Consider the following 27760-nt stretch of genomic DNA (forward strand, 5'->3'; position numbering starts at 1 on the left):
TTTTTCTCAACCCATTGACAGTTTTAATATTTTAATATATTTTGCTTCTCAAGTAAATGTATCTTGTTTTAAGGATGTTTAAACTGTATATTTCTAGTGGAAAGTAAGAGAAAAATACTGATTAAAAGAAATGTTTGCAGTGTAAGCAAAGTGTAAAGTGCAAGATGAATGTACAGAAGCCCTACAATTTCTCTTCATTTTTAGCACTGTCCATTTCTCGGTTCTTGGTGTCGCTACATGATGACTTACATCAGAGCGGGCCAAGTCAATACATGTTCCCATAAAGTAAGCAAATCAAAGCCCTCATCCTTCTCTTCAGCCTTTAAGCACTTGGTTGGGCAGAACCAGGAAGCCAAGGCTCTCAGAGGCCACGCTCTGCAGCTCAGTAATGGGCGATCCTGGACTGTTGCACTGCTCACCTGTTAGACATGATAGATAGTGCGGCTCTCTCCAGAGCGACTGCAGACAGAGCATGTGAATGACCGATGGCACCACTCTGATGGATGAGGATGGGGGAGTGGGGAGAGGTGCAGCCCAGGGAGCGGGGGCACCAGGGGGTAATTGCACCTCCGCTTGCCCATCCATCTGCTCGGCTCTCCATCTACCACCATCAGGCAGGGGCTTTGGGCCTCTGCTGCTTGGCGACCTCAGATAGCATACACGAGGGGCAGGATGACAGGCTGTGTGGATCCAGAGTTGACCTGTGTGCTTTATCTTAACAGGGCTTGACTGTCTACACGGCTCTAATGATTGATAGTGCCAATGTGCTGGAAAACACAGGGTCCTCTCACAGAGACCCTGGAGTGCCCATTGGGAAAGTCTGTGCATTAGGGAAGATGAGGAAGTTGTCAGATGAAAAAATCAGAAGTTGGTGACCCTCTAAATTTAATGTATCAAAGCGTTTGCTATTGTTATACTCTGTTGCAAGAGTTCAAAGAGCAAACTTACTTCCACAATTCCCAAATAAGACTATAATTAATGATTACCTTGCTGACAAAAAACAACAATTTTAACTAGCCTGAACTTGTTTGCTGGTATTAGTTATTTTAAGATGGTTTAAGGTGAGGTGGGGCCTGGGTAGCTCAGTGGTAAAAAACGCTGGCTACCACCCCTGGAGTTCGCTAGTTCGAATGCCAGGGCATGCTGAGTGACTCCAGCCAGGTCTCCTAAGCAACCAAATTGGCCCGGTTGCTAGTGAGGGTAGAGTCACATGGGGTAACCTCCTCGTGGTCGCTATAATGTGGTTCGTTGTTGGTGGGGCGCGTGGTGAGTTGAGCGCGGATGCTGCGGTGGATGGCGTGAAGCCTCCACACGCGCTGTCTCCTTGGCAACGCGCTCAACAAGCCACGTGATAAGATGCGTGGTTTGATGGTCTCAGACGCGGAGGCAACTGGGATTCATCCTCCACCACCCGGATTGAGGCAAATCACTACGCGACCACGAGGACTTAAAAGCGCACTGGGAATTGGGCATTCCAAATTGGGTGAAAAAGGGGAAAAAGAAAAGAGAAAAAAAAGGAAAGAAAAAAAAGATGGTTTCCCAGCCTGACCACACTAAAACCCCTCCAAAACCAGCAAACTGACCAGTCTGACTAGACTGGCAGACCAGCCAACCATCTTATTCTGGTTTTAGCTATTTATCTGGGAATTTCTAACTCTTTAGCTTGGAATATTTACAGCAGGAATTTGATCATGTGACTCTTGGTTGCATTTAGTTGTCTGTGTGTTTAGCTGTCTAAAAGAATCCACCACATTTTGTAACAGGTTCCCCGGGAAATTCCCAGGGAATTTTACAATTATATTTTCCAGGCATGGAAAAGTCATGCAAATTTCTATAGTAAATATAAACTCACTTAGCACTTTGTTAGGAACACCTGTACACCTACTTATTCATGTGATTATCCAATCAGGGTATTGGCAGCAGTGCAATGCATAAAATCATGCAGGTATGGGTAAGGAACTTCAGTTAATGTTCACATCAACCATCAGAATAGGGAAAAAATGCCTTGTTGATGAGAGAGGTTGATGAGACTGGTTTGACCTGACAGAATGGCTACGGTAACTCAGAAAACCACTCTGTACAATTGTAGTGAGCAGAATAGCATCTCAGAATGCACAACATGTCAAATCTTGAGGCGGAAGGGCTACAGCAGCAGAAGACCATGTCGGGCACTTAACTAGGACCATAGTGTTCATTAGGGATGTGCCCAAAGCTGAATATCTTATTTGGAAAGGCACAAATAATGACTTCAAAATGAATAATAGTTACATCCGACTAATATGAAAGACATTTGTATGACTGATTATCCAAGAAGCACAAGGATAAAACAACATTTTAAATAAAAATATCCAAAATTTATAAATCTGTGCAGCCAGTATTTCTAAAGTGTAAACCTTATGTATGAAAATGTGCAAATTGTGATTTCAGATCGTCTGGGCACGATCTCAACTCCGTTTGTGGTCTCTGTTAATTGTAGAGCTTGTCAAGTGTAACATTAACTAAGATACAACACCTTATACACTTTCCACTTCTCAAAATGTCTATGTTAATGTATCACACAATCCACACTGATTCACATGTATTCATTCATAGCCTAAACCTGAGCTAAATGTTAAATTCCTGACCTGAAGTGATTTAATATTGGAGCTTGTCTTCCGTCTCTTAAAGTGGACCATATTTATATCCACATCAGCAATTAAGATTTTCTTTTGGTTTAGATTTTATTCTGAAAAAAAGTTAAAATGCTCCATAAATGTTTAAATGCTCCATAGAGTATTCATCTAATAGGAATATTCCTCCTTATGTAAAACAGAGAAACTGAAACATGCTCCATCTTTTTTTTCTTCTTCTTCTTCTATAAAATTTGAAAATGTTAAGTGTTCTTGAACTCTGGAAAGGCGCTATATAAATTTAACATTATTATTATTATTATTATTATTATTATTATTATTATTATTATTATTATTTAACTAAATAATGGTGTCTTGTCATAAAAATTCCTGATAAACTTATATGGGACTTTTACCTGTTTGTAGGCTATATTGATTTTAGTTTCATTTCTTATAATGTTTGAATTTGTATTTATTATTCACTGAAAAATGTGTGCTTGTCACCTCCTGCCTCCATGCACAGACAAACTAAAATTCTGTTTCATGCAGATATTAATATCAGAAATTCCAGGAGAAACCACAGTTACCACAGATAATGTAGCCTACAAATTCAGCTTCATCTGGTAAGAAAAAAAAATAATGAAATCATATGTGTTTAATAATAATTGTATAATAATAATAATAATAATAATAATTATTATTATTATTATTATTATTATTATTATTATGCTATTATTATGAAAAGGCATATACAAGGCATATTATATTAATAGAAACTATAAATGTAAGAGTAACATTTAAAAATGGACGTTTCATTTAGTTTTGATGCACTTCCAGTTTAAACCCTGCCCACACCCGGTTCTATCTGAACACAGAGACAGATACAGATAATTTTGTCATATGAACAGATACAGATACAAATACAGATAATGGCTTCGCTGCACACCTCTAGTGTTCATAATAAAGTGCTCAGTGAGTGTACATTTTTCCAGTTACACTCTGCTCTAAAATGTTTCATAACCTAAGTATTTTTCTTATCCAGAGATTAGGTAGGGTAAAGCTTGCTTGCAAGCTATAGTGATGTCCGAGTTACGGGCAAATCATTCTTCTAAGCAGGTTCTTTTCAGTTTATTGGTTAAAATAGTTCACAAATAGGTGTGAAAGATTCATTAGCAAATCATTAGCAAATCATTATTTTTTTATCACAATCAACTTGAAAAGTTGTGAAATTTCATTGGTCAAAAAGGGTGGGAACCCTGTAGAAATCATGAGGACATCTTTCAGAGGTCGGTGAGAACAGAAGCTGGTGTAAGGTGGTGCTTTGAGGTTCTCTGCTGGATCTGTCTGATGTATTTAAACTGCAGAGCCCCAATCAGCCACAGAGGACTCTTGGAGCTGGAATGTGCCCCAGTAGAAATTGATAGAGAGAAAAAAGTGGTGTACAAGTACAATTTCTGTTTAGAATGGTTTAGAAATAGGTTTTAAAGAGCAATACAGAATACCAGATAGATTTGTTATGAGTGTAGTGTTGTAACAGAAGTACTATATTTTGACACTTGGGTTTGTTCTTTGTTTCCTCTTTTATTGCCTAGTAATAAAAGAGGGTAATGTTAAAATGAAACTAATATTTTTTGGCATTATGTTATTCAAAGATCAACATCAAAATACAGTTAACAATGTTGCTTGAAATAAAGATGATTGTCTACTTGGCTTCCGCAATAAATTGCTTTATTATATCTGTCTGTTAATAACAAAAAAAGAAAAGAGATACATTTGGTAGACCCATAGAAATGGGTAAAGTAATTTCTGTCATGTTACTGGTGCATTTTCCTCTGTAAAGACATATGTCCTCTGCAATAGTGATTTTGTTCTGCGAGTTAAACTTTAAAATCTCATTTCAGCTGATATTTTACCATGCCATTTTTCACCTTTTCTCTGTAACGAGTGGAAAAATTAACACCTTGCAGGTTCAAATCTTTTGCATTTGAGTTGGTATTATGTTCTTAGTTTTGTCTACATAATTGCATTCACTTCCCCTTTTTTCTGCTATTTTCTCTCTGTCAAAGTGAGAGAGAAAGGGGATGGCATGATAGATATCTCATTATATCTTCATTACCTATCATATGATATATTGCCATCTAGTATGATTCATATCGCTTGTGTGTTTGGTGCCTAATGAGGGGGAATTTGTCCATTCTACTTAGTGTAATTACATATTTACACCAAACACAAGAAAACAAGTTTAGAAAATGTACGAAAAATCTAAATATTTTCCCAAAAAACTATTTTAAAATCAATTCAATGGAATACACAGAATCAGGAGAAAATCCAAAAGAGAATCTGATTCAATCAGATGTGAAATATGAATTCCAGCTTCACTTGAGTGCTCGTTTTATGTGGCAAAATCAAAGTGTGAAATGTCTGAGCCCACTCTCTGGTCCCCTGCTGAGACTGGCATCACACTATAGACCACTGCTTATGTGGTTAATGCTCATTTTGGGTCTTTCTGGCTTTTGAAAGCTGGCTTAACAAATTCCAAAACCTAAACCATGTCAAAACATACTAGTTTTCATGCTGGTATACTCAGACTCACAGTTTCTAAGTTTTAAAGTCTATTTAGTCTTATTAGTGGTGCTTGCTTCAGTAATACTATTGCTCATACTTGGTATTAAACATCTCTGCCTTACTCATTTCACACTGTTTGTGCTACAAACATTAATGATACCAGAAATCATGCAGCTTGTTGAGAGTAAGTGATCGCACTTATGATTTTCACCTGGTGATTTTTGGATGATAAAACGGGCATATAAAATCCCATAGACTTACACTGTAGGAGGAACGTCTATCAACCACGTGTATTTTTAACACAACGTAATTTTTTTTATTGGCTTTTTTTATCTTTCCCACTTTCTTTCTTTCTTTCTTTCTTTCTGTCTTTCTTTTGATCTTTCTTTCTTTCTTTCAATCTTTCTCATCTTACATCAGACTGTCTCCACCCCACCTTCCCTACCCTTTATCTCTACTATAAAGTGGGAGTCTGCTCTTGTATACAGCTGTCTATGGCCCAGTCAAATGTAGCTGCCTTCAGCACTTCTCTCTCATTGATCCTGCTAAGCCAGGGGAGGTTTAGCTGACATCATCTCTTCATCTCTGCACCCATGTTCTTCTAATTCATTATGTACATGAAGGGCTGCCGCTCTGGTGCTGCGCTCACCATGCTTTTTCATTCATTGAACATGTCTGCAAACAATGGCTGAAAAACAAGTCTTAAACAAAGAGGAGTCTGAGGCATCTGTCAGCCATTGCATCACATCTAGATGAATTATTAATTCAGCTTTAATACTCACCTGATTCTCCATCAAGAGCAATTTGTTAGATTATATTTTATAGATATCGATTCATTATTTCAAATCACTTCATTCTATATTATTCAATTGTCAAATTTTGGGGATTGGGTCCCAGACTCCCATAAGAGTTAAAGCTGATGTGTGTAATATTTTTTAATGTAACATTGTTTCTTGTACTATAATTATATCAATAACTATAAGTAAGCCATTTGTAGGTTGATTTCAGCTACAAGTGTAGCACTGCAGCTCTATGGCGCTGTCAAAACATTCCTTTGTTTATTTGAGAGTCCCAACCAGCCCGACACAGCACCATTGGCTCAAACAATGGTGTGAGTTTGGGGCGAGACTATCTGTTTGTACCACCAACAGAAGACGGGGGAGTTTTCTGGAATCTGTTTGAAAACAGTGGTTATTTTTACAATTCCATTTTGACGCTAATGGCACAGAAATTACACACTTCTGTTTTTTTCCGAATTCAAAAAAGGGAAGAAATAAATATTTTCAAATGATTTACCTGGCATAACAATTTACTTCTGTTATCTAACTTCTCATTAGTCATTTTATGATGATTTAATCATTTTAAACTGATTTTCTGTCTGACATTTTTAAACATGGCCAAATGCACCACACCTTTACAGAATGTGATCGACACCTTTTTAGGTAACATCAAAATGTTTAGGAAACTTCAAACGGATAGTTCACCCAAAAAAAAAAACATTTTACCATCATTTACTCACCCTCATGTTGTTCCAAACACGAATGACTTTTTTCTATGGAACACAAAAGGTGCAAATTAATGGTGACTAATACCAACATTTAATACATTTAATATCTCCTTTTGGGTTCCATGGAAGAAAGGCAAACGGGTACAGAACCACGTGAAGTTGAGTAAATTATGACAGAATTTACTTTTTTGAGAACTTTCCCTTTAAAAATAATGGTTTGGTCTGATTCAACTTCCAGATTTTAATTATATAACTCTTATAGGTTTGTAATAACACCAGTAAATAAAGTGTGATCAGAGTGTTTTTTATTTTTTTTAAGACAAGCATGCTTGCCCGGATATTCGGCCAGTGGTTGGTAACATAAGATCTTGCGTGTGTGTTGTGCTCAGAAGACAGGCATAGAAATGGTGAGAATGGGGGGATAGCTGTAATATCAGGGCTAGTGAGGTGAAAGATGAATGTATGTGTCACGGACAGCAGTCCATCCTGGAGCACTACAGTGTCACTACCATTTCCTCCAAATGATGGACAGATGAGCACACCATCCTTACACATTCTCTCTCTGCTTCTCTCTTTCTCGTTTTCCCTCAGGTCTTTATAGGCGACTGCTCGGTAAACGCATTATCTGGTCTCGCCTTATCAGAGTTTTTTCCCTTTAAATCTGTATCCACACTTCCTGACAGCTTCCTTAATCTTTGCTGTCACATTCATATGTTGGCCGAGTGAAGGGAATTTGTAATATGCCACCAGCATGCCATCCCCTCCCCTCTATTGCCTAACCTCCCACCTGCCTCACCCTTAACCATTGCCCACTGCACTTATTCCAGGCCGTGACAGTATTTCGGGTAGGAACTAACAGAGCTGTGGTTATGTTTCTTTCCAGCAAGCAGACGATGTGGCGCAGACAGATGGATCTCACCAGCTTCAGCTCCAGCCTTCAGATTCTTCCGAGAAGCAGCAGCCCAAACGGTTACACGTCTCCAACATTCCCTTCCGCTTCCGTGACCCAGACCTCCGGCAAATGTTCGGGGTGAGTCTTGCTCCTCAGCCAGGTGGCAGCAGGTTGTATCCCAGAAGAATGGTATATCATCAAATCCCATTTCATCACTGACAAGGACATTGATATCATATGTATCATTGTTAAACTGGTGTAGATGTTATAGTTTGGCCTGTTTTTTTTTTTTTATTACAGTACAGTTGTGCATTGCTGTAAATCGAGGTGAGCAGTATAACCAAAATCTTATTTCACAGTATGAGTTATTTTATAGCATGGTAACGGTATATATACATCACAATATAGTTATGTATGATGGAAGTAAAATCTTAGATAATCCAGATAATCAAGGTTCCCCTATTAATGGAAAATGTGGAAATATCAAGGAACTTTAAAATAGGGATTTCCAGGCCTGGAAAAGTCACGGAAATAAGTTTAATCTTAAGAATTCATGGAAAACTAATGGAAATTTGAATAGTGAATATAAATGTTTCAAGTTATGCTCTGCTCTTAAATATTTAATTGACTACAAATAGCTCTTCTTGAATGCAATATCTATAAAAGTTATTTAAAAAAAAAAAAAAAAAAATCTTATTCAGTAATCCCAATGACTAGAAAAATCCTGTAAATATGGAAATTAATTTGCCTAAAGGTGTGAGAACCTTATTAAATAGTTACAAACAAAAGGTATTTCATCTAACTTGAATATTTTCTCTTTTTACCTTGATGGACGCAAACCAAAAGATATGATTATTCATAACAAATGAATGAGTACGGCATCAGTGCAAAGACAGCTTCACATTATGTATGACTTAAAAACAAAAACAAAACACTCAAAACAATTAAACTAATATTATAAAATTGACAGCTTTGACTTGTAAATTCTGATTAAATGAGCCACATTTGAAGCCGTTATAAAATATATTTATCATAGTATCAATGGTATAGCAAAATCACTACTAGCTGACACACTTCTATGGTCATACAGTGTATACGTTCATACCGCACAGCCCTACATATATTGTAATTAAACTGCTTCTATAGTCAATATGTGCCCAAGTATCTTAACCTACTGTAACTTAAGTATTTTCATTTTTACTAGTTTCGGTTTATATCTCCAGGCCTGAAAAAAAATGAAAGACATTTAAAAAGTGCAAAATGGTTTAACTGCACATTCTACTAGTTTAGTTTGTATGTTTAATATGTGACAAGGGATCAAAAAAACTTGTTGTTCAATTCAAGGACATTCAATCAAAAAAGTATTTTTATATTGAGTGCAGTGACAGGCTATTATCTACTGTTTTATCCACATCTACTGCTCCTCAATCTGCCTTTAGAAGTGCTCTCCACTAGAATACAAACAAGACTAATGAACGATTCAGAGCTTTCGTTAAACTCTCCCATGCAAACAGCTGTGCCCGTCTCTCTAAGACTCAAGGAGTCGTATGGTTAAACTCCAGAATACCTTTGAATTAACAGCACCAAGCAAGGGAGCAGCGTTAAACATTGGAAGCTTGTTACTGGAGGCTACAGGCAACGAATTGTATGAAGGGGGGAGAAAACAGCATTGTTGGTCCTAGTTTGTTAAAAATGGATGTCTGTGTTTACTAAGGGCACAGTATTGCAGACAGTAAGACTTAAAGAGGACTCTGGGAGCAGTCTGACTGCTGAGTCTTCAGAACATCTGTTCCTTCTACTCTTTGTTCTGTAAGAGAGCCTGTCCTCTCCCATCTCTTTGCTCCTCTCCCATTCCACCCAGCTCTGATGTAATGAACAGGGAGCCATAGAGTGGTCCCACCAGTGGAGACGTAATTAATAGCATTCTTGACTGTGGTTAAAAACTGGGACTTTATCCTCATTAGGTTTGTGTTGGCTGACAGCTCCACTGCAAGTAAAATTTTTAATATGAGGCCAGGTTGTATGACCAAGTGTGTGTATGTTTGTCTAAAAAGACTATCGCAACTCTTGCTATGAAGTCTCTTAGGGGCCCAGGGGTGCAATTATCCTGTGCCATAGATAGACTTGGGGGAGAGGATGGGATGGACAAGCACTGTGCCCCTCTGAAATCTCAAGAAACTTTCAAAAAATGGCAGTCTGAGAAAGATTTTATATTTTCCACCCAAACTTCCAGTTTCAATAGAAAAAATTGTCAACACAGGACAGAAAACTGTACTTTTTAAGCAATTTCATGAGGTCTTTAAAGGAATGGATCACCCAAAAATTTAAATTATGCCATTATTTACTCACCTTCATGACGTTACAAACTCATATGACTTTCTTTGTTTTGCAGAACAAAAAAAATATATAAAGTATGTCACGAAAAACTAAACAGTGGATAGCAGTGGATAGTCCCTCACTTTTCAGCTTAAAAAGCCCCCAAAGGTGTCATAAAAGTAGTCCATGCTACTTGTACATCATTTTCCAAGTCTTAAGACGATGTACGATCACTTAGTATGATGAACAGACCAAAATGTAAGTTGTTATTCATTGTCAAATCACTGATCAAGTAGTTAGTAGAAGAACCTATTGTGTGGAAATCAGAGATTGTGCCATTCTTTAAATATCTTCTTTTATGTTCTACAGAAGAAAGTCATGCAGTATGGGTTTGTAGAGATATAATGGTGAGTAAATAATGATATAATTTTTAGTTGAACTACCCCTCCCCACATTTTCTTGTTGCATAGCTCTCAACACTATGAACACCATGTACACATTGAGTGTGATTTTCTACAGAAAACCAGACAAATCCTGTGCTATGTCCAGATATATTTTTAATGAGGCCAAGCTATCTTTATGACAATTTTGAGAGTAAGTTCTGAGCCCCTGATATCACAGTATGTCATAGACAAACTTGAGAACAACCGGTTTAAATTCAGGAGCCACCCTCACTTGGAACTCAAGACATCTTGACAGCTCTCCAAACGTTTCTGTAAAAAGGGATTCCATTTCTCAATTGTTCGAGATGAAAATTCAATTTAGAATTGCTGATTATGAGAACTGCAATTTTATGTGTCTTTTCCCTCATTCGAGTACTCTGGCGTGGGCCATAGTCAAACAAAGAGTGGCGATTAAAAAGCTTCATTACCCAACCTTATTTGAGCCTCATTTTATAATTAGAAAAAGACATCCAAAGCAATTTTACAGATGATTATGTGGATTTAATTCTAGTGTATGAAATGTGTTTTAAAGCACCACCTTGACGATTCTACACTGAGACTACAAAATTGTGCCTAAAATGTCCAATTTCTCCCATAGTACTCCTTTGCATTAATTTGAGTTGTTTCTACAATTCCATACATGCAGCAAAAGCAAATATCACTATATATATTTGCAATAAAAATGGTCCCTAGCTCTGGCACAGCTCATATTAAAGTTGTAATAGTGTTAGATTAGTAACTGGTAGCTTGTTATTCTGGATTCATAGACTGTTATTCCCCTTGATGCCTTAGCCTTACTTTGAATCTTTTAAAATATTTTTCATGCAGTTGAACACCTAGATATACCTAGAATCTCAAATAAGAACCCAATATACAGTAGTTTTTCCATTATGCTCGGTGATGGCTTTATATGATGCCTGCTTATCTCCAAACAGGACTGTCTTAATGTGACACTACTGACTCTTTTTTATTATTATTATTACTCTCCCAACAGCTCAAATATGTGAACCACTGACACCCATCTTCCATTGAGCCTAATTTCACATGAACTCTTATTAAAGGTCTCTGCAGCAAGGCGATGGAGATGATAGGGTCTGTGGAGTCTAGCTGTAATTAGTTTGCAGTGGGAGTGGTTTCCAGTTCCGTCAGTGTAGGAGCCAGTAAAGATGACTACCCTGGGAAATATTTCAGCAGTATCATAAGCCCATTAGGGTAGGTTAAAACCATTAGCATCCACAGACTTTGTTTAGAGTGAATTGTCTGCGGTTGTGAGTGAGTTCACACTGAGATGCAAATGCCTTCGTTTGATGTCGGCTCTGGTGGAAAAAAGTGTCTTAATTTGAACAAATGGAGGGAATCATGTCAAGCAGCAGCTGTTTGTGTTTGGCTGTGGAACTTGAATTGAGCTGGAAAAACAAGTGCGGAAGATCAAGCAAAAGACTGGGAATTGCAGTTGGCCAAAATGAACAGTAGCGTTGTTGTTGTTTTTTTCCCCCAAATCAACTGAGCCTTCTCTTCTCCACAAACTTGCACACATACGGGCTGCCTCTGGTTTTCCCCATGGCTGGGCAGATGAAAGGCAGCTCTTCTTAACCTTATTAGTGACCCTGGCCCTCGATCAATCCCATTGAGCCATAGGTGCCTGGAAGGCCCATTTCTCCCCTGTTGTGCTGAAATGAAGCCGATGCGGCCTGCTTGACAGGGTAATTAGTTTTAATGAAATAATACAGCCATTTTAGACAGAAATTAAAACCTGTTTTCTTTCTGCCCGTTAGGGGAACTTAAGGTTTTGCTTTCATTCCGCTGTGCTCCGTAATGATCACCATTGCAAGCCGCATTAAATGGAATGCTTAAGCCCCGTTAACCCTCCAGGGAACGTCGGCCGACTGCCAAGGTAGTAGAGAGGTTGAAATGCAAACAAAACCTTTATCACATGTGTCACTTTTGTGCAGTTCCTCTAATTCCTGTCATATAATTCCATATAGACAGTCATGCTTCCTGGCACTTTTTTATAGCGGAGTACCCTGAAGCTTCTGTCTCGCTCTTTAATCCAACCAATTATTAAAGCCAGAACTGAATGTTCTAAACTACTCCTTGAAGAACCTGTAAGGGAATGGTGACCTTGCCTTGGTTTGCTCTGGCATGTTTTTATTGTATTTATTAATTTGTAAATAAATAATAAATGTATTTATTCATTGAAATAAAGCAGCTTGATTCAAGGTCTTATTGTGGAGATCCCTAACCAAGGATGCTGATTTGCATAAGGCAAGAAGGGTTAACGTTGGAGAGCACTGCATTATATGCAGCAAGATCGGTGTTTATCACCCGTAATCAGCCCGCAGTCTCTCCTGCTCTCGCAGGGTTCACCTTTTGGCCACAGGTATAATTCACTATGCAGAGCATGTGGCAGTATTTAGTCAAAGGCCAACTCTGGCAGAAAGTCTGGGCTTCTCGTCTTGGCGACAGGCCAGGCTGCAAATCCATACGCTGCATTCAGTCTCTAAAAAGAAGCTTCCAGACAAAGCCATATCTTAGAGGGAGTGGTCAATGCCTCATGGCTAATGCTAATTAGAGAATAAAAATGAGAGATTGGGCATTTCAGGGCCGTAAGAATGACGATCAGATAAAACCACAGAATGGAGCGCAAATAGCGGGAAAATAATAACCAAAGTGACAGGTAATTACGAGAATGGTATTCGTCAGTGAGATAATAAGCAAATATATGGTTTATCATCAGCGATGATGGCTGCTCTATATCCAATTATCCTTTTTAATTGAGTGGAGCTGTTTGGTGTTAAGTCAAGCCAGAAATATCCTCTCTAGTGGCTTTGGCCTGCTTTTATCAGTCAAAAACACCACAGAAAATAACAACCCTTATCATGTCATTAAGAGCACTAGTGCATACACAACAGGGTGCTGTTGTGAAGTTTGCTCCTATCAGAAGTATGACCTACTCATTCCCAGAGAGCTCACGTTCCAAAGCCCCAACCCTGCCGAGAGCTTCATGTAGCCACCAATAATATTTTTTTTTTCAATAATATTTTTTTTTCAATAATTACTAATTATAAATGTAGTTCTTTATTGTGTTTGCTTGACAAATCCACCATACTGGTATTCTACAGACTTGGTTTAGGGTTTTTCCAAAATCCCTTAACCATGACCAAAATTATCAATGGTAACTCATCTTAGAGCTTTCAAGCTACAGCCACCAGTCTTTGCACAGACCTTCAGACTGTTCTGACTCGGGTTGCTATGTCTTTTCTAGCTGATAGGACATGGTTTTCCAGTAACGGATAACCAAAAATTCCCCAAATCCCATTGCCTTCCATTTACGAAATGTTCAGTTGGGCCAAGACTCATGAAATGTTTGCAATTTCAAACTCCTACTGACAAAACATCTAGCTAGTTGAAACCATAGCAATGCCCAGCAACCAGCCAGAATGCCCTAGCAACCAACCAAGTAAGGCCTGTATAATGTTTAACCTTCCAACTTTTATTTTATTTTTAACAAGGCTTTATTGAAGCCAACATTAAAGTTTGTCTTGACAAACTCTACATTTCTAGGTGTACATTTTTGTTTCTTATCATATTGCTGTAACTGCTGTTTTATTAAGCCACCTGAGATCACATGTAACAGTGATTTTAACACTTTGTAGAAGCAAAGATATAAAATTGTTTTGATTTGTTTAGTATTTTTCGGTCATTACAGAATTGCTATATATTTTTTATGACTTTACTAGGCCTATTATTCTAAAATGGGGAAAAATAGTAATGGTAAAGAATAAGAAAAGGTGTTCAAATTTCTTATTGTAAAGTACACCATGGTACTGCATGATTACCACATTCATACACCATGGTATTTACAGGGTACTACAAGGTACTTAAAAAATATGTTATTACCTCTGATATTGTTATTTATGAGCAGGCATATAAGGAATCTGTGCATAGAATTACACAGAAAACTCAGCAAAAACACTTCACAGATTTCCGCAGATTTGGGACACCCATCATTCAAAAACTTCCACACATCCCCTGTCCCTTGCGTGTTTGTTTATTAAATTTTTTAGCTAATTAGATAATGCTTTCAACAGCCATTAGACTGTAGAACTGTTAACATAGTTTAAGACATTTTATCATGTTTAACTACATTCCACAGAATTATGCAGATTTTCCACACACAAAAAAAAAAAAAATCAGCTCTGAAAATTCAAAAAAAAAGTCTGGAGATTCAGTCTGGACCTGTTTATGGGACATTTCCAAAAAGCAAGATATTACCCTGGTACTTGTCCGCTGTGTATTGTGCCTAAGAACAGCCATTACATGTGGTAAAATCACTGTAATGCATGCCCTCTCATGGTGTATTGCTTTAATCAATTGTACTCGTCAGTATCATTTTGTTGTCATGGCAAGAAGTGAAGATTTATCTTATCTAGCATCAGTGAAAGCGCCAGGTTTTCTATTTTAGTTCCCTCTACAATCAAGTGCTCAAGTTTCCTGACAAAGTGCAAAAGAGATGAGTTCTAATTACTCCTTCTCTCTCCCTCTCTGTCTCTCTTTCTTTCTTCCCTGTCTCTCCTCTTTTCTTTTTTCTGCTCGTCTCCTTTTTCTCTTCACAGCAATTTGGGAAAATTTTGGACGTGGAAATTATTTTTAACGAGCGGGGCTCCAAGGTAAGTCAGCTGGAAGAGCAGCTCTTTGTCACTTCATACTTCTTCCCTACAGGTTCTTCTCTTCCCTTCATGAGCTGAATAATTACAGCTCTTACACAAGAGCTGTAAAGTGACTTGAACGTCACACACTCTTGCGCGTTCACACTGAGTCAAGACATGTTTTGAAAAGGTAGCTGCGCAGGGAGACAACTGAGCGCTTTCAGCTGAGTACGAGTCAACTCGCCCAGTTATAATTAAATGAAGTGAATGTCTGACCAGTAGTGATTCTCCTATTAGAGTTATCCTACTGTAATAAGATTTGGCTGTTTAAGTCTCCAGTCTTGTGCTTAAAAAAGAGGTTAAATATAGCCATTCTATCCAATAGTGCTGCTACTGCTGGTCTCATTGGAGTGACATTTTGCTGAGGAGAGCTGCTATCACCTGCTTGTAGATGACGAGCATAGTGGTAAATCTAGCAGCTCTACTTGAACAAACTGTCACGGTGTACCGCACTAAACACTGCCTTAACAATACACGTGATAAGCTCAGCTAATCATTCACAAACAGCGTGTTTTCTACTAGGCCAATTGAATTTGTACTCAATAGCTCTGTTTCAAAATGTAGTGAGCTGTCTGCTGCCTAGATAAGGAGCTGCCTTTTAAGGCAGCATTCTAACTGAAATAGAGCTTCATTAATGACTCAGGCCATTTACACACCAATCCATTTTGATTTGAAAACTCCAGTTTCAGTTTCCTAACATCATTGTGTTCCAAAGTATGCAGTTATGGAGAGTGTTTTCAAAACACTTCATTTTCAGAGGAGGAAAACACTGTTCACCAATGAGAGGCGCAAATCAATGTGTTTTCAAACAATAAACATATTAGTGTGGACGTGGCCTGATTTGGAACACACTACATCAGGCAGCAACTCTGTGCATCATGAAGCGTGCAAGAGATTTGACTCCTGATTGATTCAGAGTTGCTGCTAAGCTAAAGGCATGAAATGGTAATAGCATAAAAATATATGGCACACACACATATTGGGTAAAATAATCAATTTTACATCACACTGAACTATTTTTATTGATACTTTTCAGTATTCAGTGGGATGTAAGTTTATTTTCCATATAATTGTCATTTCCAGGTTTTGCTTTCGGGATTTGGCCAAAGCGAGGTATCTTAGGAGGCAGCATAATTAAGTCACCCACCTTTTGGAACAGCGTTGGCGTCTAGAGCATCTAAGCAGTTCACTAGGTTTTGGAACAGAGCAAATTTGTTTGTGCTATTTAAAAGATAGCTCACTCACAGTGTAAGCTAATGAAATCAATATGATAAAAGGACAAGGACAAATTCCAACTGTTATGTTGAACACGGTAGCACAAAATGTCAAAAGGATTAATTTTGCACTCAGATTCGTTTTGATTTTTCAGTTTTAATCTTTTTTTGCGGCCCAAGGATGCATGGGCTGGTCTTTATTTATGCTAGACACTGGGAATAAAGATCCTGTGTATGCATATCAGATCTCACATGCCTCCCAAAGCAATTACCAGGCCGCACTTGCAAATTGTGAATGAACTAAAAGACCAGGGCTTGTTCCATGCTCTTGTTTGCCGTGCATACCTAATAGCTGTGTCCGGATATGGTGTTTGGGTTGCAGTTGGCCATAACTCACTGCTGACAGTCGAGGGGTGGGTGGGGGTGCGGGGACAGAGAGGGTTCTTAACAGCTAGAGTGCAGAATGAACTGCGGTCCTCTGAGTTGTTATATGGCCTTGGGAACATTTCTTACATTAGTTTATATCAATTACAGGCAAAAGATAATTTATTTATTTAGTTATGAAGAGGGACAGTTTTATACTTGCTCATACATGCTTGGCAAGACAGATGTGAGATGTACTAATGTACACATCCATGCATGGAACATGTTTCAGTATTAAGGGGATAGTTCACCCAAAAATGAAAGTTCTGTAATCATTTACACACCCTTTCTTCCACGGAATGCAAAAGGAGATGTAAGGCAATATGTTATTGTCTCAGTCACCATTCACTTTCATCGTATGGAAAAACCATGCAATGAAAGTGAATAGTGACTGAGTATAACATACTACCTAACATCTCCTTTTGCATGGAAGAAAAAGTCTTACAAGTTCTGAAGGAAATGATGCTGAGTACATGATGAAATAATTTTTATTTTTGGGTGAACTGTCCCTATAAGAGGTGCCGTTTAAAGAGGATTTGTCACTGTTATGATATAATCCACAAACTAATTGTGTTTTCTGTCTCTCAATCTCTCTTTTCCAGTAGACCTTGTCACTTTACCCTAAAAATTCCTAATTTAACATCTTACTAATGGATAGAATATTTTTGCAACCCTGCTGACTCTTTCTCTCTTTCTTTCCTTTTCTTTCTTCTTTCATCACTTTATTTGTTTGTCCATTCAAATATCCTCAACCACCCCCTTTATCATTGGTTGGGAATCCTTTATTATCACCATCTCAGGGTTTTGGTTTTGTTACTTTCGAAACGAGCGCAGATGCAGATCATGCAAGGGAGAAACTAAACGGTACAATCGTAGAGGGACGCAAAATCGAGGTGCTTTCCTAATCTAACTATCGATGCCCCATCCACCAACCCCCACCCCCCCACACCCCACCCCACACCCCACCTACCTTTCCTGCCCCAAATCTTCATCCCCTCCCATGAGAACATGATGGAACCAGCCTGTCATTTTCCCAGCCATCCTATCACAGCTTTCACCACTGCATTGCTCTCCTAATACATGCTTGTTGTGTTTATACTGCATGTTGCGTATGTTGCATGCATTTTTTGTAGACAAATCCTAGTTACTTGATAAGTAAGCACAGGAAATAGCACGTTTTGTCATAAATGCATTATGTGATCTGAGTTGTGCTTTGTTTGATATACAGTATAGAAGTGCATGCCATCGAGCTTAATCCTTAGTTCTTTGATGCATATGTGCAAGTTTATTTTTAGCAGCTTTTTGATCTTTTGTTATTGCTTGTGAAAACACACAGTATGTGCACCCATTAGTATGATGCATCATCTCTTTAAATATATTTCAGTCTCGACATATCAAAGACCTTCCAACGTAACTTAAAATCCCATTGGTTTATTCCAAACAGCCGAGGTTTATTTCTCCTTTTATACATCTTACTTGAGGACATAGACACGCTCTGTCTTCCTCTTTTGCTCAGTTTTTTCCTCTCCACAGGGCTATTAAGATTTTCTACAGGACAATTAAGATAATTCATGTAATGCACAAACAATACCTAGACCTATATATCAAGGGAGAGTCGAGGCCAGTTGTTTCCTCAAGCTAAATGACCTCCATGGGCCCTGTGGAATGGAAAGCTATTAACGCTAATTAACATGAGGGTGAAATACTAACATGGCTTCTGTTGCCGGGAGCCATGTTTAAATTCCTTTGGCACCTCACAACTATCAACAAGCTGCTCGGCCTCTCCGTGTGTTTGCACACAATGAGAAGGTCTTGTACAAAATGGCTTCTCCTTCCTGAGGTTACATTTTGTGCTTATGAAGTCACAGCCTCAGGGTTGTAGTGTCTGGGAATATGTAGAACTGTCTAGACAATGTGGCAGATTGAATTGCAGTGAAAGCCTCAAGGAAGCTCCCTCAGCTTGGCTAGTGGGGAATTCCAGTATTCTCTGGGTTTCATTAAACCGTATTCCAGAGTTGCTTTGTTTCATTACATGCTGAACCAGATGTCATCATCCAGTACTTCTACAAACAGCCTGGATTAGATCTTACATCCAGCAAGAAAACAGAAGATCAGAGCTTGATGGATCACTTTCATTTTTAGCATCTCGATGATAAAAAGAGAATGTGGTTTTTGTGCATGAACCAGATTTTTGTCTTACTCATGCCTGTGACACATGCTCCTTTTTGTGTGCTGATTTATGTTACGCATCTTGATCTGATTCAGATTTTTTTCGCAGGTAAATAACGCAACAGCACGAGTAATGACAAACAAAAAAGTGGCCAACCCGTATACAAACGGTAAGAGCTTCTATTTTTCCACTGTAATCTACATGAAAACACATACAGTGGCCCCAAAATGTATTTGGACACATAAGCCTCACCAGCGTATGCATTTTGTTGCAGTATATATAAAACAAGTGACATCTGCAAAAAAACTTTTATTGAAACTAAAGGCCAAAACATATTCTATGCAAGTATGTGAACTCAAGTATTCGCAAGTTCGATTTTATGCGCTGTTGCATTCTGAAATGTGTCATAACACAACACAATGACACATTGCATTCTCAAGGTTTCCACAAGGTTGTGCTATAGCGGGCATAAGAGTGAACTGTCCACTTCTTCAGTGAAACTCTCTTTCAGGTCAACAACTGTCATGGCGGAGCAGCAGTTTGACAAGAATATTGCTGAGCAATAATAACCCTAACCCCATTACCACAAAATTTATTTTAACTTGTCCCTATTTTTTATTTTTATTTATTTTATTTTTTTTTAAAGGAAAACAAAAGAAAAAATATGGGTTACAGTGAGGAACTTATGATAAAAGTAGGGCAAATCCATAAACGTTAAAAAACTCACAGTTTCAAAAGCACTGCATGTTAACATGATTTTAGTGTAATAAAATCGCTTACTAACCTTTTCTATGTAAAGTTATATACAATTTTACAACTTTATTGCCATGACGACGTAACGCTGTAAACCTTAATACCCTAAAACTATTAAATGCTGTCGACTGAACGTAACGTTTATTGAAGCTGGAATATTCCATTAAAGGTGCTGTAAGCGATTTTAGCCATTCTAGATTTCTATAAACTGAGCCGCTGGATTAGCCATGCCCTCTTTTACCAAAACCCCACACTCCAAAAATACCAAATGAGCTGGACATGAGCAGAAACGGTTGTCAAAAACAACAGCAGCAAAACTGTGCCCTCAACTGACAACTGTTATGAGCGCAATGGCATAAAAATGGCATTAAGTCTCAATAATTCGCTGCAACTACAGTACTATGAGAACATGCAAAATGATTGACAGGCAGAAAGCGTAATTGTCCGTGGACTGTGGACACATTTTCGTTAGCTGTTTACAGAGTCTAGAGTTGTCACAGAGACAGGTGAGATATCTCAGAACACTTATTTCATTCATATCTTTCAGGGAGAGTAAAAATGTTTAGCATATCTTTCCATGAAAAAATCGCTTACAGCACCTTTAAGTGTCCAAACATTTTTTGAGCCACTGTATTAGGCTACTATCGTGTGGATGCTTGCAATACATGCATTTTTCCACTAAAAGGGGTTAGAACACATATCAGCGATCATTCTCATCCCTTACGACTCTCCCTATCTTCTAAGAAAGCTCCAGGGGAGAGCTTAGCTGATGGGGATCAGGGTAGAGAGTTGGTGGGGGTTTGGGGGGCGGGGGTGTTCAGGCTCATTCCACACAGGGGTCTTCATGGGGTCCAGAGCATTTCCACTGATGCTCATTCCCTCTGAGTGGAACAGAAAGAAAGGGAGGGGGGAATGAAAGAATTGAATATTTCAACATTGGAGACCCCCCAGCTCTGCTTCAGTCACAGCCAATGGGGAGTGAGAAGAGGCTATCTTATAGCCCCCATCTATCACTGACAGTATGTGGGACAACACTCTCTACTCTCTCTTGCTCTCTGTCTCTCATTCTCTCTCACTCCCTTTTGCATTCTGTTTCTCTCACTTTCTTCTCAATACTCAAATATTGCCATCTACTAACTGCTCCTCCTCCTCTACCTTAATGCCACATTAAATATTTCCCTGTCATATCACATCTCCTCCTCGTTCTCCTCAATGGTTCCTTCCTTTTGTTCTTCTCACTTCCTTCTGAATCATCCCCTTTATCCCTTTCTTTTACCTTTGTGCTGATCCCTTGATCCTACTCCAAGTTAATCGGCAAAGGAAACCCTCTATCGAGAACAAAACCTCCACAGGTCATGGCAATAAGCAATAGGAGCTAATTCTCTCTTCCCCTGTGTATTCTTCTGCAGGCTGGAAGCTGAATCCAGTGGTGGGAGCTGTCTATGGTCCTGAATTTTATGCAGGTAAACTGCATTTGAGTGTTGTGGTCACAGGGCCCTTTATACAACACGCTCAGATACTTTGATTCACTGTGCTTCAGATGTGCTTTGATTTCAAGATCAGATCTGGAGAGCTTCAGAGAAACACTTAAAGATCAATTGAAATGGCATTTAGTCTGTGTCTGTTAGCTTTGAAGCCATCTATATGCTAGTGTAATCCTAAAAGTTGACCAAATTAATCAGATATATACAGTCTTCCTCTTTTTGGGACCAAAAGAGAATCAATTGTCCAATCAAATTCTCTCTAGAATGAGAATGTCCCTCCCATTGATACCACCTGCCTCTGACTAACAACAAATCATAAGATACAGTAGCAAGTGACTTAGCTAAAGCCTATTGGCTATTTAAAAAAAGAAGGTGACAATCCTTTCAATATGTCCCACCCAAATAGAAAAAATGTCAATAGAGGAAAGTAAACTGCACTCATCAAGCCATTTCATGGGGAGACTATTACTATTATTAAATCTAAAAGCTCACGCAGCCCAGCTGATTCTGCTGCAATATGGCTGTGTTTATCTGACTGAATTCTTGCATAATACACTGGATAGTGCATTTTACAAAGATATAATCAAGCAGGCCATCATTCCCACTGATAATCATGAGACTAAGCTGATATAGTTTTCTTACAACAACTAAACTGTAGATTAGGAAACTACTTGGTTTGAAGAGAAGAGAACCAACTTGTTGTCTTTTTTTTGTTGTTGTTGTTGTTTCCCCGCCAACTCCCCCAGCCTTTGAAATCTTTATCGCCATGGGTTCTTTGAGCCCTATGCATCCTAATGAGGGGGAAATGGTATTACAGTATTTCATTTGGAAGAAGTGCTGAGCACATAGCAGCTCCTTAACGGCCAGCCTTTTTGCTCATTAGACTAAAATCTGTTCATTTCACGACAGCTTTACAGCAAAACTCTAAATAACCAGCAGTGAAAGAAAGCAGTCATTTATCATTTTTATCTGACTCTTTTCCCTGCCCACCCTCCCTCTATCTCCTCCCTCCCCCAGTTCTGGCATGCATAAATGCAACAATCAAATACACACATTATACAAATCCTCACAATCAGTGCACACACGTACTCAAGAATATGCATATGTACTGCGTGTAAAAATGCAAATATGCCACAGATCCAGAGCATGTAAAATGTTTATGCATGCTTTTACACAAGTACGCTGAGAAACATGTAAATGCATTCACTCTGATGTAAGATCACAATTGCATGCAATTCTTTCACTAATCACTTCTCGTTTCTCAACAAACACACATGGATCACCATGCCTCCCATGTGAACATATAGCTTCCCAAAACATCCCATCAAATCAGATTTACTGTGGTCCAGCACTTCAGCGGCTTGGCTCGGGGAGCCAGCATGCCTGATTTATTGGATGCTAATTTTTCAAGTCGTCTTAACATGCCTCTAAAGTTTGCCAAGCCTAAACGACACCATATGCCTCTTGTGTTCCCCAGGGGACAGCCAGTGGAGAGGCTACGAAATGGAAATAAGATATAGGTTTCTATTACTAAATATGGAAGGTTCCAGAATGGCCCACGTTGGCGCCCAAAATGGACCCCTGAATGTCACATTTTGCCCCTTTCTTTCCCTCCCACCATTCAAAAAATGGGGAAGCTTTCACGTGAAGTAATTATGACTGCATTTAATGTACTTTGTTGGGGGAGGAGGCTGCGCTGAAATCGGATGTAAAGGTGATTAATCACTGTTTATCAGTCCGAGTTTCTGTGCGGGAGATCAGCGGAATTGGGCACCATAAATCGTACGCTGCTGACAGCGCACTCTGTCTCCATTCGTCCGGGTGCTACAGGTTTATTGTCCTCAAATCCCATTCAGGAGAATGACTGATGAGGGCCGCCGACTGCCTGCTTTTAACCTCTTCCAGGGAAGTTGGGCTTCTCTCTCGCAGAACGCCTAAACCACCCTCCTCTCTTACCTTTTTACAGCCTGAACCAGTGCTTGCCTTCTCCTCACTGTCTAGATATATTCTCCCGACATATATCGCTAATTCTATTTCTCTCTTCATCTAAGCCTGGGGTGTTTTCCATTTGCCCTTTTCTCTTTCTCACTCTCTCCATCTTTAAATCTCAATATCTTCCATCTTTCATCTTCACTTAGTCTCTCTCTCCCTCAGGCTCTAACTAGCACATGGTAGCCAAAGCCAAACCCCAAATTAGAGATGCAGATGCGGGCCGAGGCTCTAACCGTGCGTGGTAAACTTAATTGTGTAATCTGGGGGTCGTTTTTTTCCGACTCACTCAATCTGTACTAGGAGCGTGTGCATGAAGGAAGAGAGAAACATAATATTGATTGATTGACAGCGCTCTCGGCCAATATATTTGTTTCTTGGCAGCATGTTGAGACGAACACAGCAAACACGATTAAAATGCAAAGTAGCACATAAGCAATTTTAATTGTGCCATTTATTTATAGAAAGTTGATCAAATATTTTCAGGTGGGAAAGGGTGACATGTTTGACTCCAGGCCATATGTTTCTGCAACTGCGATCAAACTATATTTCCTATCATTGTATAAGGCAGCACAAGAATAATATAACACACAGATAAAGCATTAATTACACACCTACAGTACCCTGCATCTTTTGCTCTTTATTTTGTTGTATTAGCATGAAAAAGAGAGAAAGAAATGTGAAATTGCCCTAAAAGTTCATTGTATTCCGACTAAAATCAGGTCATAATTACAATTTCCAAACTCGAAGGTAGGAACTTTCCAGAAGGACTTGAACACAGCATAAGGCCTGAAACCTACTCTATGCAAATAAGAGAATGCAACTACGCAAACTTGATTTCTGTGTTTCAAAATTTGTCAGGCTGCAATTCAAATGCAACTTCGCATTGCATTCACAGCATTGCCACAAGGAGCATTATAGCAGACATTAGCTTAAAGGGATAGTTCACCCAAAAATGAAAATTATCTTATCATTTACCCTCGTGCCATACCATATGTATATGACTTCCTTTCTTCAGCAGAGCACATTTGAATAAAAATAGAAAAATATCTCAGCTCAGTAAGTCCTTATAATGGAAGTGGATGGTAACACGATTTTTGATGCTCCAAAAAGCACAGGAAATCAGCATTAATGTCATCCATACGACTCCAGTGGTTAAAATAATGTCTTATGAAGTGATATGATCAGTTTTGGTGCGAAGAATATCAATATTTAAGCACTTTTGAACTAAATAATCATTTCCGGTAAGCAGCGGTATGCGCGTTCATAAGAGGGTTGAGGCCACGTGGTCTCTCGTGTGACGTATTGCCGTTGACGTGTTCATGCGAGAAGAGAAGCAGAGCAGCACTGTTTACAACTGAGTAGGAGTAACGCTGTACAGACCGAAAGCCATAAACAAACTGAAGCAAATTTAAACAAAGATGTCAGAGGATTTTGATTTAAAAGGAGAAGGAGATACAAGTTTTTGCACAGCCGTATTTATTTGAACATGAGTACTCTGACCAGGAGCATAGGGAGATGGAGGAGGCTGGACCAACAGCAGCACAACAACAAGCCTCAGAGACAGAGAGCTCAGGAGACATGGTGGTGCACATGCAGGCAATGCCAACAGAGGTAGAGTGTGTCTGCTGCAAAGAATGGAACATTGCCATGCCATCGCTGGTAAGACAGCGTGACCTCAGCCCTCTCGTGAACATGCATACTGCTGCTTACCGGACACAGTGATTCATAGTTAATAAGTACTTAAATATTGATCTTTTTCACACCCAGAGCGATCGTATTGTTTTATAAGACAAGACGTTTATTCATTTAACCACTGGAGTCGTTAATGCTGATTGTCTCAAAAATCGTGTTACCATCCACTTGCATTATAAGGACCTTCTGAGCTGAGATATTTTTAGATTTTTCTTCAAATGTGTTCTGCTGAAGAAAGGAAGTCATATACATCTGGGATGGCATGAGTGTTAGTAAATGATGAGAGAATTTATTTTTGGGTGAACTATCCCTTTAAACTGTCTCCTAGAGTCAGATTTCTCTTTCAGGTCAACTACTATCATGGTGGAGCAAAAGTTAAAAGAGAATGAAGAGTTAGTTTTGGACATATTTATTGCTAGTTACCTGAATAATAACACATCTTAATGCCATAGACAGTTAAAGGTAGCTCTATTGCCCCCTTGAGGGCAGAGGTTTGTCACTGCCATGCAATCACCAGAACACACGATTAGTATGTTCAACAGCACTGCGCATTAACAATGCATTGGCTATGCATTCGCATCTATGTTTACGTACTTGTGTAGAGTATGTTTCCCTTATATTGAAGCTCTTGATGGTGTTGACACTTTGCTGTGTGTGTGCATATATTTTAAAGAGCCTGAGTGAATTGTGTGCATTTTATTTTTTTTCAATAACAAAACCATTGAAATAGATCCAAAATTGAAATTAAGTAGCCTAATTACAATATTAGAAGTATTGGATAGAAGAAAAAAAAACTTTAATCTAGCAGTGGTGTAATTTTCCTCATGATAAGGGTTTATCGGTGGTCTGATTATCTAAAGACTTTTCACAATAGAACACAGTCTGAGAGAGAGGCCCTCAACCAGCGATTTCCAGCCGCACCATATTAAGAGAGCCAGTCTTGCAGTAAATGAAAGAGTCCTAAGGGGGGTTGGAGATTAATTGCACCCACCCCCCCCCCCAAACACACCCACACACACACACACACACACACACACACACACACACACACATCCAAATAGCCCAATGGGACACTTTCTACTGCTAGTAATACCCCAGTGCAAACACAGATAGATGCAGCAGCGTGGCCAACAGTGGTCAGTTCTCCTTATCAGTTTTCTCTGGAAACCTTCTTTTTGTACATAGACCTCTATCTAAAGTTAAGATGTGAAGGTTTCTGACCGTCTCTTGGGTGAGCAGTGCTTGGTCCTGTTTAAAAATTAATTTTAGGTTATGTTTTTGATGCACAGTATATTATAACATTTGCAACCTGTCTTCATTAAACATGAAAATGCCACTACATAGTGAAAACAGTAAATAAAAATGAAAAATAAATATATGGAAAAACTAAAACTAAACTGAAACTAGAAAACATTGAAAAAACTCAAACTAAGCCCTACAGTGAAAGCCAACAAAATCAAAACTAAATTCAAAATTCAAAACTACAATAACCCTGTCTCATGTGTTAAAATAACAGCAGCATATGAGGGCTACGAGGATTTATGCTAGCATATAGTTTTGCTGTTGTGTGTTTCATAGGCTTTATGGGGTGTCATAACTGGCTGGAATGATTTATGGGTTATTATTGAATGTACTGCGTGCAGACCCATAGCTCATTATGAGATTACATTTATGTACATCATGGCACACACACAAAATCAAAGGAAATATAAGAGCATTGCCTATGACTGGAATTCAGGATAAATCGACCATGGTTTGGCATATATCAGAGACGACCACTGTTTGGCATATTAACACTGACTCTATAGCTTAAAAGGGACAAATTAAAATGTCAACAGCTCCACTCTATATCAACACGAAAGAGCAAACGCCTTACCTTCAGCCATCCATCTTTCTTTTACTTCTGATGAAGGGCCTCACTACACCTCTGATTGGTGCCTCACATAAAAGAGGGGCTTTATTGTTCATTTCTTTGTTTGTCTGAGAGTCGAAACATGAATTAAATGCAAATTATACCAGTAGTAGCAAACATTAAGTTTTCACATATACTTGTATGCCAGGTAGCGTAGCCAAAAGTTTGCTGAATGTGCCTGGATGTCTCACTAGAAGTCTTCACACCAAGGCAGACCTTTTCACTTGAATATGTACTAAATATACACTTACTACATACTGTATATCTACTCAAAATAAACCCAGCTGACCTTATTAAAAGCACTGTCGATGACACATATTGACTATAAACAGACTGCTGCTTGGGTGATGTCTGTATAATAATGATCAGGAGTTGGTGGAGGGTTCTGTTTTGGGACATTAAATAACCGAAGAGTTCTGGACTGGTCCTCCGAGACGCAGAGGAGACATCGGTGCATAAAAGAGAGAAAGTTTTGTGGGCCGCACTGCTGGACTGTGTTTTGCTTGCACAGTACAATGTGTAATTATGGCTTTGTCACTGGCTCATCAAGGCTATACTTAGTGATAGCTAAAGGTTAAACAGAGACTCAGGGTGTAGCATTTTCTCCTTGTGTGTTTTTTTTTTCTAGGTTGCCCTCTTTTACTCTTCTTTTTTTCATCTTTTAATCCTTGTCCTGCTACTAATTTTTTTATTTTTATTTTTATTTTTATTTTTTTTTATTTTTTTTTTTGTGAGTCATGTAGGTTTCCCATTAAATCCCATTATGTAATTTACTTATTTAGTGTTTTTCTTCAGAAAAATTTCTTCTGTCTATTTCAAACATTATTTGGGTGAATCTCATTAAAAATGTCAAGAACATATCCAGGTCATATTTCACCTCAAAATCACAATAAATAAATAAAAAAAAAAATTTTTTTAAATACATTTGTTTCTCTCTCCATAAATAAATTGTATTTAATATCATTATTTTTTATGTATTTATACTTAGTTCTATTTTACGTTATTAAAGAAAATTAATTTGGCATTATGACACTATTTTCATGACAATTAAGCATGTTTTCCTTCAAAATTCTTATTAC

The 27760-nt window shown here is 38.5% G+C and overlaps 1 protein-coding gene across 2 annotated transcripts in view; it reads left to right on the plus strand.

Annotated features, from left to right (window-relative positions):
• The window catches only part of LOC127422981 (RNA binding protein fox-1 homolog 3-like), a 624242-nt gene that overhangs the window by 565808 nt on the left and 30674 nt on the right, over positions 1–27760 (plus strand). For both annotated transcript variants that reach the window (XM_051666939.1, XM_051666938.1), the window contains 5 exons: positions 7565–7711; positions 14949–15002; positions 17479–17571; positions 18957–19017; positions 21011–21064. In XM_051666939.1, the coding sequence (XP_051522899.1) occupies positions 7565–7711; positions 14949–15002; positions 17479–17571; positions 18957–19017; positions 21011–21064 (409 nt within the window). The remainder of the gene's footprint in view (positions 1–7564; positions 7712–14948; positions 15003–17478; positions 17572–18956; positions 19018–21010; positions 21065–27760) is intronic.

Source organism: Myxocyprinus asiaticus, chromosome 32 (assembly GCF_019703515.2).
Source record: "Myxocyprinus asiaticus isolate MX2 ecotype Aquarium Trade chromosome 32, UBuf_Myxa_2, whole genome shotgun sequence".
NCBI classification, from domain to species: domain Eukaryota; kingdom Metazoa; phylum Chordata; class Actinopteri; order Cypriniformes; family Catostomidae; genus Myxocyprinus; species Myxocyprinus asiaticus.